General features: G+C 39.0%; 1 protein-coding gene across 6 annotated transcripts in view; it reads left to right on the forward strand.

Moving 5' to 3' along the window:
• Positions 1 to 6,228: 6,228 nt before the first annotated feature.
• The window catches only part of runx1 (RUNX family transcription factor 1), a 38,833-nt gene continuing 32,965 nt past the window's right edge, over positions 6,229 to 12,096 (forward strand). For 2 of the 6 annotated variants that reach the window (XM_060860071.1, XM_060860073.1), the window contains exon 1: positions 6,598 to 6,870. In XM_060860071.1, the coding sequence (XP_060716054.1) occupies positions 6,642 to 6,870 (229 nt within the window). In that variant the 5' untranslated portion in view covers positions 6,598 to 6,641. The other 4 variants (XM_060860075.1, XM_060860072.1, XM_060860077.1 and 1 more) reach the window with 4 other exon arrangements.

Here is a 12,096-nt window from a genome sequence, read left to right on the forward strand (position 1 = left end):
AAAAACATTGTTCCTTTACACACTGTATTGTGTTGTCCAGCATATCAGCTTTTATCTAAGTTTTTGACCTACTTATAATTTATATGATCAAATCCAGACCTCCTGAGGTCATGTCTGGCCGCTATATCTCACATTCTGTTAAGAGCCTTTCACTGCTGTCTGCACATGACCTCCTTGCTTTTATCAACACATATTCAGTCCTTGCATAAATGTGGAGTTACTGTTCAACACCCTCTGAACATTCACAAAGTAAAGCTTTAATGCAGGCCCTGGAACTAAGCAGTAAGCAAAATCTAACTCGGTTGTATTCTATTTAAATCAAAATGATGGATATACACCAGGAAGCAGAGTTTAATGTCTGGCGGTGGCATAAAACATGCATCTGTTTTCTAACTACCATTTGGTAAGAAGACTCCTTTGTAAATAATTTCAGAGTGCGGGTGACGAAGGAGTTCAGACTCTGTGTGTAATCACTGTGGGTCACTCATATGTTCTTCTCCCCTGGGGCTCTCAGTGACTCAGGCGTTTTGGCTTCTTCACATTAATGGTGGACGTTTGAGAATCAAAGCAAGCCAGTTGCCTTTGTTGAGAGCACAAGGGAGAGGCGTTCTCTTATTTCTCCTCCTGTTGCTTCACCTGGTCTCACATTTCAGTGTGTGGCAAGCTAGAGGCAGAGCAACTGACAGTTATTAATGTTACTGTCCGTGCTTCACACTTTGATTATGTCAGCACTTGGTAAAATATCCACACATACCTTAAGCTTTCCATTTCTCTTTCTCTTACTGGCTTATTTACAGATACACATACACCTACTCTATTATTCTAAATAAACAGAATAAATAAATAAACTGCACACTGAACACTAATCTTAACCATAGCTACCATCTTACCATCAACCTAATCATCTTTTTCCTATCTATTTTGTTCCTAGAAAGATAAAAAAGTAAATATTCAGAATACACACAAAGTCTCTACGGATAAACACAGTCACATATTTCCTCATTTTCTCGTCAGAGTTCCACCAGACAGCATTATTATCAGATATATTTACTCAGCAGAGCAAATCTGGCTTTAACATCAGATTTATGGGTCAGATAAATAAAAATCACTAAGACTTGTTCTAAATAGAAACAAAAGCAATGCTTTCACTTTGCTGCTTGTGGATCTAGGTGATAAAATCATCTGAAATCCAGACTATGTTTTAAATACTTTAGGCATCATCGCTGTTTGAAGTCAGCTGCAGGCTGCCAGTAAGTCGATTAACTCCCAACGGAGACACCGACTCGGCACTTTTACAATTCTCACTACTCGTGTCATTTTTTCCTTCACCCCCATTACTCTCTCTTTAATTCCAGTTCTTATATACGGCAACTTATTCAGAGGACTTTATGAGAAACATTGATTTGTCTGGATTAAAGTCATCTAGTTAAAGTAGTGACACTAGAACTGAGTACGTATAACAATAAAAGTTAGCAACCATAACGGCTGTAATAATCATTCAGTTCATCAGACATCACAGGCTTAGACGTAGTAAACGTGGGCCGATCCTCACTGCCAGTTTTTACTGTTCACAAACAACTGTACAAAGAGCAGTGTGTTTTGTTAGACACTCTGACAGTTTTAGATCATGTAGGACAGATTGTCTTTGTCAGTTTTGTTGTCTACATCACCTCCCCAAGGACAAAACATGAATACTTGAATGCTATTTTAGTGACTATATAGGAGGTATTGAGTGATTCAAAAGCAAACCCATTTTAATGATCCTGTCTAGAAGCTGGAGGGAAATTCCATATTCATTCATTGCCCCACAGCTCTGTAAATTAAAAAGATCCAAGCAACAGATATGTTAATAATAAGTTTAATAATCTTATTAATATCTGCAGATTATTATCTGATATCTTTTTGATGCATAATTTACCTACAATGCACTTCTTGTCAAGGGGAGGTTTAATGGTGTGGATTGTGGATTGACAGGAACAGTGTCCAGAAGGGGAATTCTCACAGTTTGCTGTTCTGTCTGTTTCAAGATGTACACACGCTGCCAATGTCCTGACTCATCCTCCCACACAGATGAGAATCTCAGCAGGTGCTCTCTGGCTCACTCTCACTCCCTCTTCTCTCATAAAGTCTTCTCATTGCTCCCCTCTCCTACTCCCTTTCCTCTTTCACCATGCCTTCCCCCTTTCTTTACTCCTCGTTGCTTTAAAATACGATCTGAGTGTAAGTTTGTGAAAGTTCTGTTTCTGACTTTGCTGTGACCCAAGGTGAGAATAATGCCCTAGGGTGACATGGTGGTGCAGTAGTTAGTGTTGCTGCTTTATATCTCCAGGGTCCTTACCTACAGTAGGCTTAGGGGACTCTACCCTAAGCCTGGTTCACACTGTTGTGCATGTTCTCCCCAGGATCATATGGGTTTCCTCATTGTTCTCTGGTTTTGTCCTGTTGTGTGTGTGTGTGTGTGTGTGTGTGTGTGTGTGTGTGTGTGTGTGTGTGTGTGTGTGTGTGTGCGTGCGTGGGTATATAAAGATTTGGAAGAGGTATAGAAGTGGTGTCTGTGTGTGTGTGTGTGTGTGTGTGTGTGTGTGTGTGTGTGTGTGTGTATGTGTAAAGAGGAGGAAAAGGCATAGAAGAGGTATGTGTGTGTATGAGTGTGTGTACAGTATGTGTATGTGTGGGTATGTAAAGATTTGGAAGAGGTATAGAAGTGGTGTGTGTGTGTGTGTGTGTGTGTGTGTAAGAGGAATAGTTAAATGAATATTAATACTTGTTTGGTCCAATAGGAACTCACCACACCTCCAGACAGCGAAACACTTTAGACGGCACTTTTTATAGGTAGAAAGTGCAGATGGGTTTCAGTTAGCAGTTCAGTAAAGCTGTTAGATTTGGTTTGTATGTCTCTAACACACAAAACCTGATCAAATTCTTTTGTGGAGGTACAGAAACAGTACTGATAGTACACAGTACATTGTTAGTTTCTGATGTATGACATGTTCTCAGCTCCATACTAAGATCCCTACAGTTTTCGAGAACGGGAAACAGAACCCCAGAAACACAGCAAGCTGTGGGAACACAGCAGGAGACATGGACTTATACAGCTGTGTATCCTGGAGATCAAACACGACCCTTTCAGACCGCCATGTTCTGTTTTTGTCCTTCTGATTTCTTGTATTTTTGCACTATCAATAATGTATATTATCTCAGTTAAAGCTAGTTTATTAACGCCCAGCGGACAACACCATGGATTTTAATAACCAGATGAATCACAAAATAAGTAAATGAATAATATGTACATGAATACTTTTGGAATAGAGTGTTTGTTTAACAATAATCCTTCCTGACCCTTCCCCTGTAAGACTTTAAACCAAGAATCTCCCAGGAAGCCGCAGATGGCAGTGTACGTGTCGTGTCTTTAGAGGTCAAAAAGTCACACTGGTCTCAAAGTAGTTCCACATTCATACTTACTTATAGCTTATCAGCTTCATATATATAACAAATAACACATATATTAATGCTATAATATATTAATTACAATGACTTTGAACTACTATTGCGTCAGCGTTGTGGTCGGGTCTTCATCAGTGAACATTTGAAGAATTCATTTTGGGTCTGTGGTGAAGTTGGAAATTAAAATATGAAAAAAGCTTCTTGGATGCTTAATTCTTCTCAAATACAAACTGTTGTAGAAAGGACATTATTTACATTGACATTATTTCCTGTCCAGTCCAATACACAAATGAGGATGAGGTTCACTTCTGAGTCTGGTTTCTTCCTCACATCATCTCAGGGAGTTTTTCCTCACCACCGTCGCCTCAGTCTTGTTCATTATGGATAAATGTTAGAGATAAACAGTAACTTAATCTTAAACATCTGTAAAGCTGCTTTGAGACAATGTGAATAGTGAAAAGTGTTACACAAATAAATTGAATTGAATTGAATTAAATATTAAAGTTGAACAGAAAATAATAAATTAAATGATACAAAATAATTGTCTGAGAATTTCCCTGTCTTTTGATTACCATCATATAAATACCATAGAATTGTCTGGGTAATATAAATTCTTGTGAATAATAAAATAAAAACAAAAAAACAAAAACAAAAAACTTTAACATGCTAAACTAAATAATTGTCATGTATTTTTGCCGTACACACATCCTGCCATAAATACATGATATTTTTCCACATTTACATTACTATTACATGTGTAGCATATTCCCATTTTTGCTTGATGCTCGGTGTGTGTGTGTGTGTGTGTGTGTGTGTGTGTGTGTGTGTGTGCTGCCTGGTTTCTGCCCGTCTCTACATTACATTTGCACTCAGCAAGACAAAAATGTCTAACATTGCTGTTAAAATAAAAATGCTGATGCTGATCTTGCTGAGTCTTCTTTGATTCATATGATATTGTAACACACATAGTTCAAGTAAACATTACAAAACGACTGGGATTGCGTGATATACGCAGTAGGGTTTTTGTCTTTTTAAGAAATGTATAGCAGGAAGCTTGTGTTGTTTGCACACGTTTGCACACATGCACTTTGTAGCACTGTGTTACTGTAGCTTACTCGGTTCCTAGTTCTGTGATGTTTAACGTAGCACTGAATTAAAGTTTCTTGACTTCTTGACTTGAAGATTTCCCTTGAATTCGCATCAATTTTTTTTTTTTTTTTTTTTTTTCCAGACCCAGGAATCACCAGAGATTCACCAGTTTGATCAGTACAGTATTTGATTCAAAGGTGTTAGGAACCGTTGTTTTATCTGGACAAACACTTTTTTATGGTTAATTAATAATTAATTTGCCTGCCAGGGAACGCTAAGGGTGGATTAGATGAAATCAAACTCAAATGCCAATCACTGGACTCACCAGGACAGGAAGTTTCAGCTCTTGTGTCATCCACTTATACCTACGAATGGCTTAAAATGGAATGAGTTTGTTGTTGATCCAGACTGATCTTTTCATCAGTGAAATGATGGACATCTTATGAATCTTGTGAATAAAATGCTATAAGATGCTGTAGAGCTGATAAGCTGCACAAGAACAATTCCAGTGTACTCCACACATATGATGAAAGTATTAGTGATTAATCTAAGCAGAGGCCTAGCAACCTCAAAAATATGACTCAGATGGCCATTGAGTGTCTCCATGTCCCAAAGTGTATCTGAGTCCAAGTTGGAAACCTGAGAGGGAGTGGCAGCAGCTGGCCGCACACGCTATTGCGAACTGCCACACTCCGCCCCACCATACTTGACCCGATGCCCAAATTGTTGTGTGGAAAAGTGAGCACAGGTGTGGGTGTGTTTGGCATGTGCTGGGGGCGTGGTGGAGGTGGAGGTGTGCGAGGGTACGTTACAAGTGGGGGCGTAGAGACTGGAAGTGGACGCAGGTGTCTGAGTGTGATATAATGGGGGTTGAGGGTTTGCCAGAGGCCTTGTAGAACATGGTGTTCTTTGAACAAAATTAAACGTTCATAATGACTTAATCTGTCCTTTGACACACAGAGCTCCCGTGTGAGCTTACGGACACACATATTAGCTGCTTGTAATTCATCCTAAGCACCCACGCATTTTAGTGAAATGAGCATATCATCAGCAACAGATAGAACATTTTGACAGACCTTATTTTGACAGACCCATCAACTTATTTTGCAAGCAAATTTTGTGCTTTCATATTTACTCACTTATAATATAGTCACATGATGAATGTGACTATATTATAAGTGAGTAAATATGAAAGCACAAACTTTGCTTGCAAAATAAGTTGATGAAAGGGTTACGATAAAAATGGCATGTAAATTTTGACAAGCTGAAGCTGCCAAATGAGGGTACAGACAGAGAGCTAATTGTGTGCTGTCCTGGAGAGGGATTTGCATGGGTAGACTGGTTGCAGACTGACTTGCCTCTCTATTACTGCCTCATTCACATTCGCACACCTACTTTGCAACTTTAAAACATTGCCATTGTTTTTACGCTTCTGCTAGCTTTTTTTTTTTATTGTTACATATTACACAAAAATAGATCAGTTTTCATGTGTGAATGCAGACAGCAAGAAAGGTAATAGATTATTATGGCACCTGATTATACAAAAGAAAAGCAGCTTTAAAAAAGAGTCTGAATGAAATTGGCTCCACAGCAGAACATGTGACCATAGTAATCCAATGGGGCTGGAGCAGAAAGGGTTAGGTTGGGTTTTTTTTATAGAAAGGAAGAGTTAAACTTGTTGCCTGGGTTGGGTAAAGCTTTCCATGGGCCACTAATACCACAAACCAAAACTGTGACCAGTCACGTTTCTCTGAGCCAAAAAAAAAAGTTGAATATAGCTAAAGAGAGAGAACCAGAAGAAACTGAAACAAGGAGGCTGCTGAGTGTATGTGCAGAAGTCAGTGTGAATCACCCGGATTACTGCAAGAAAAAAAAGAAACCACAGCGACACATTTCTGCTCCTTCTGTTTTGCACAAGGGTAAGCATCAGTCGACCGCAGTCTGACCGCCGATCACTATCTGCACTGTCTCTCAACCATGCACAACACCCAAGGACACAACTGCCCTGACACCACGACTGGAGAAGCATTGGATAATCATGTGGCTGAGGGTGTGGGTGTGTATGCTGGGGATTTTGTTCAGATTTGGGGCAGTGTGTAGAATGGAGAATGTCAAATTTAGACCTTTTCTGCTTTCAGCATGCACTTCATGGCTGTATTCAAAACATCATCATGGCTGTATCATTAAACTTTTCAGGGCAAAGAACAGAGCCGGTCAAAATTAAGAGCCAGATCAAGTTAGAAGTAGTGGATGGTGTTTCCCAGAAGCAGCCCCTCACCATGGCTTCAAACAGCATCTTTGAGAGCTTTTCATCCTACCAGTCATGCTTTACCAGGGGTGAGTCAATAAGTTTACTCTTACTGTATGTCATTAGCACTTACTGTAGACTACATCTGCTGTTTTAGAAGATTTTATTTTATTTTATTTTGTATTAAAGATCTGAAGAACTGAGGGTCTTTTTCTATGCAAAGTTATACATGCACACATATAGAAGATGGAGAAGTACACGTAAAAAGACATTTCACGATGGTTGATTCGCTGTGTAAGGGGTGTACTGAAATTTCTTGGCTGGATCTGAAAACCACAGGTCTGTGGGTTAGTGAGTGCTTCACTGGTTAACCTCACTACACCATCAACAGCACAGCGGTCTGTAAATACACACATTTGGATTCAGACGCTTTCTAGGTCAAATGTTATTTCATGACACAAAACAATTTTGTGTGAGATTATATTGTGTGTTTTAGACCTTGAGGCTTAGCGGAACTGGGTACGAGTGAAGAGAATTATTCTTTCATTTCCATTTGGATTTATAAATATTTTTACAACCAATCACAACTTTTTTCACTGTGACCTGAAAGTTAACAAGTTAGCAGCCTTTTAAAATATTTTTGTTAAATTTTATTTGTTCAAGACAAATGTTTATTTATTTATATATTTATTTATTTTATTAATTTAATGTAGTCAGCTGGTGGATATCAGAGGGAGATTAAAGATCGGACCTGGCGTAATAAAGTATGTGATGAACTGCAGGCTTAATATCTGTCCACTCCTATTACAGACTCGTTAAACCCTGTCATCTATAATATATACATATATATACCTCTACATTTCATACTGATATTATCTATTTTGTTTAAACTGTAAGAATTTTCTTAACCACATCTGAATTTCTTGAAGTAGGTGAAGCTTTTTATGCCTCATACAGTTAAAAGCTTCTCAGTTTCTCAGCCTACTGCAACAGAGAAGAAGAGAAATGCAGGAAAGCTTTTTGAATCAATAATGAAAAGTTCTTAAAGCTGTAGATGTCCTGGAAGAGCGGGTTAGTGTGATCTTTTACATTTCCAGCTTTATGTTTCTCAAAATATTCTCTTCTAATATTAAATGACAAAACTAGCTAAAGGATCTGTTTAAAGATTGAACTCTGTTGTTGGGGTTTTGTGTTTGTGGGAATATATTTTGATAAACGTTGGTGATCATCAGATGCAGCATCACATTTCAGTTGACAACAAGCCTAACGTGTGAAGTTTTTTGTTGTTCATGAAAAGATCTAGTTTGCTGTTTTTGTTTCCTGACTGTTTGCTGCATGCACATTCGTGTTTCTTGCAAGCGCTGTCAGTTAACACAGGAAGTTTATCAGTCGCGCCCGAGTCTCACTCGACAACTAACAGCTTTGGAGGAACTTTTCTGTTTCTCACATACTCACGCCACAGTTTCTTTATGAGAAGGCCTCTGAAATTTGCTAGAAAAAGTTGGAATCGTGTCACAGTCTGAGAACTTGAGAAGTCCAATACTACAATGTTTCTGTAACATATTTCTAAAAAGTGACCTCAGCCAACATTTATATTTAAAATCTAGATCCGTTAGCTGAAGAAAGTTGAGATCTGTGCTGCTTGAGGAAAGTAAACATGAATAAGTGTTTGCTTGTTATTTATACCTCCTCAGGACAGAGATGCTTAAACATGGTTGTACATCATGATACATATCTGCATGCATCATGTGTCCTTTTGACGGTTGCGGTGTATTGTATGCTGATGTACACAGTACACGCCTGCGTTTACTCTGGAAATATAGAAGTATAAGATTGGTGGGTCTGAGACTTTGTGGTTTCTCTGCTCTCCTAATTATGCTTTTTTCATGCAGTAGTCGCTAACATGCAAGCTTGCACACACATGTAATTCAGTCCTTAGCGTTCTGGCTTCAACGTTGTGGCTTCGATTCACACACTTACACATGCACACACACTTCATATATGTTTATTTATGCAGTAGTCGCTAACATGCAAGCTTGCACACACATGTAATTCAGTCCTTAGCGTTCTGTGGCTTCGATTCACACACTTACACATGCACACACACTTCATATATGTTTATATATATATATATATATATATATATATATATATATATATATATATATATATATATATATATATATATATATATAGTAGACCTGAAACTGAAGCGGATGCACCATGAGATGCATCACAATTAAGTCACAAACGTTTAAAGATTTTCAACTCTCTCGATATACATATGTTAGTTATTAAATTATAAAAATACTTCTTGCTGTATCTTCTTACCTTCTGTCTGAGTACTCCTAATATCACTGAAATCCAGACATTAATTTATATTGTAATAAACTACCTCAGTGCAGGGTTAGGGTTAGGGTTAGGGTTAGGGTTAGGTGGAGCATTTTGGAGAGCTTTTGTGCAGCACAGCAGACTGCTGTGTTATGTGTATGTTTAAAACCTTTTTTTTGCCCCATACTGTTAGTTTTTGTGCACAGTCCTTACAAAAACAATTCCCAGTGAACCCATTTACTTTTATCCTGTCACTCGTCTTCATCAGCTTCCTTCTCCCAAACTCTCAACATCCGTTCTGGCACGTCCAGCCCCGGTGACCGACTCATATATCTGCAGGTGTCTAACTAAAGGTGATGGCTGTGTAAGGTGGCTTTTGTACTCTTGTGGACCGCTGTGTCCGTTATAAGGGATTTATGGCCTTCTCCACACTCCGTGTCCGAGGATTGAGGATGGAGCCACAGGGCCTACATTCTAGCAGCCGAACGCATGTCCGTTGCTGATTCTGGTTATCAGCATCCACAGGCGGTCTAGAAGGAAACTGGCGACCCTGCCAGATCCCTAAACATTCAAAAAGGGACTCACACAAGCCTATAATTCTTCCATTTGACCTTGATTAATTAGATGACTAATGTAAATTATGCTCCATGTTCATGAATAATGGCTGTAGTTGCCATATTTTTTATTACAAGTGTGGGGTCTGAATGGTGTTAGCAGTATTTTATTTTAACACCGTACTTACAAACATTTCATTAAGCATAACATATAAAATCATTATTCGAATTATAACAATGATGCACATAAATGCTATCCAACCCCCTGTCATTGTGGTGCACAACGAATGCTCGGTTACATTCACTACATCTTGAGCAGAGGCATTTCTGGGACATCTGAATCTTTAATATCTCGTTCACTTCAAAGAAATTTTTCAATAAATGCTGATGTCATCATAACAGACTCCAGTGACAGTAGGAGCCACGGAGCTGGTCAGTGGCTGGGGATCTATTGAGTTTCTTTTCCTGACGGCACCCACTGTATCACTGTGACTGGATGGATTTTCGACTCCGTTGGCCTACTTCCTTTACAGAGACTGTGTGACTGCAGAACGTAGGAACTGCTGAAATCGAGTCTGTTGTCCAGCAGACAGGCCGCTATCGAGTCCCAGCGTCGGACAGCAGCAGAGCAGGAGGTTAGTGTGCGGCGCCACTGCTGGGCACAAGTCTCAGAGAGCTGAGGTAAAGCTGCCGGGAAATATGTCTTGGACACTGAAAAGGGGAATGTTCTAATGTGGACAAGAAAAGCAAGGTGACAGATATGAAATTATATAAATGTATCACGTCCTGGACATGTTATATTAAAGTCCACAGCCTCCTCATGAGTAGAAATATCACTTAGCGTAGTTTACATCTGTACAAAGGATGAATTCACTCCAGCAGATTTATTATAAGATCCAACTGCAAAGGCCTTAAGGAGGTGAGTTTGGTACCAGATAAACACAAAAACTCTCATCTCTGTAGCTTTTATAAATGAGCACTGCAGTGCAACATCCTTCCTGAAATATTTTATCCCATACTAAAACAATGCACATTTAGATAATGAAAATTTATATCAATTGACTCAACACATATCATTTAAGCTACTTAATTGTTTGGCTTTTATCATGAAGCTGCATAAAACTCAACGCTGCTTTATTCCTTAACACTCAACAGCACTGAAATGTGACGCCACATCGAAGTGGTTTATTTCCCAATCACATCATGTGCTTAAGTGTTTTATTCTTCTTACACCCCAGCATTTATCCAACAAACTATTTTCATCTGTTCTTTACAGTATAAAAATCACTTATGTTGTAACTCTTGTGAGCATCTTCCTTTTTTAAACAAAACTTTGGTTTTGGTCATGTTTCTATTTAGGCATCTTCCAAGAATGCTACATGAACATACATGAACAATCAGTTTACAGACCATGTAAATCGCTGTAAATGAGCTGTTACTTGATAAACGTTAACGCCGATTTCGAACAGCCGTGTCCATGTGAAACTTTCTGAATCGTGCTGTGATCGAAAAAACAAATCAACGTTAATTCAATTCAGGACTTTAACAGCGCTGTGGTGTAATAGCAAATATGCCAAAAAGCTAATTTATCTATCCTTACATCAGAAAGCTATAGAGACAGATGTGACATGATTTTCCAGACTCTTGGAAATTTCCTGAAGCAGCAGATGGCGTGATGATGTACTGAAATAGAAGATCAAACCTGCTGTTAAGAAGCAGTAAGGATTTTCCTTTTAACATAATGGTTAAATCATTTTTGGCTTCTCATTTACATGTATGTCAGAGGTGACACGTCTACACTGGCTTTGTTAAATACATTTGCCAAATAATGGTTTTTTTAAAAAAATAATAATAAAAATACCTGAGATCTCATGCTAGGGGGCACGGTGGCTTATCGGTTAGCACGTTCGCCTCACACCTCCAGGGTTGGGGGTTCGATTCCCGCCTCCGCCTTGTGTGTGTGGAGTTTGCATGTTCTCCCCGTGCCTCAGGGGTTTCCTTATTGGGACAAAAAAATTGTCCATAGTGTGTGATTGCGTGAGTGAATGAGAGTGTGTGTGTGTGTGCCCTGCGATGGGTTGGCACTCCGTCCAGGGTGTATCCTGCCTTGATGCCCGATGACACCTGAGATAGGCACAGGCTCCCCGTGACCCGAGGTAGTTCGGATAAGCAGTAGAAAATGAGTGAGCGAGAGAGTGAGTGAGATCTCATGCTCTCAATGTTCACCTTAAGTGCCGACATATAACTAATGCAACGTCTGATGTTTACAATCCAATCCAGAGCTCCAGACATTTAAGAGTCTGTTGACTGTTTATCATGCAAACTACTAAATAAGTTTCTATCCCCTGAATAATAAGCAATGTGAATGTTGGCTTTTCTCCGTTGACGGTATAGCTGGTGGTTTGGCATGCACACTTTCTATAGTGTTAT

This window comes from Tachysurus vachellii, chromosome 24 (assembly GCF_030014155.1).
Source record: "Tachysurus vachellii isolate PV-2020 chromosome 24, HZAU_Pvac_v1, whole genome shotgun sequence".
NCBI classification, from domain to species: Eukaryota; Metazoa; Chordata; class Actinopteri; order Siluriformes; family Bagridae; genus Tachysurus; species Tachysurus vachellii.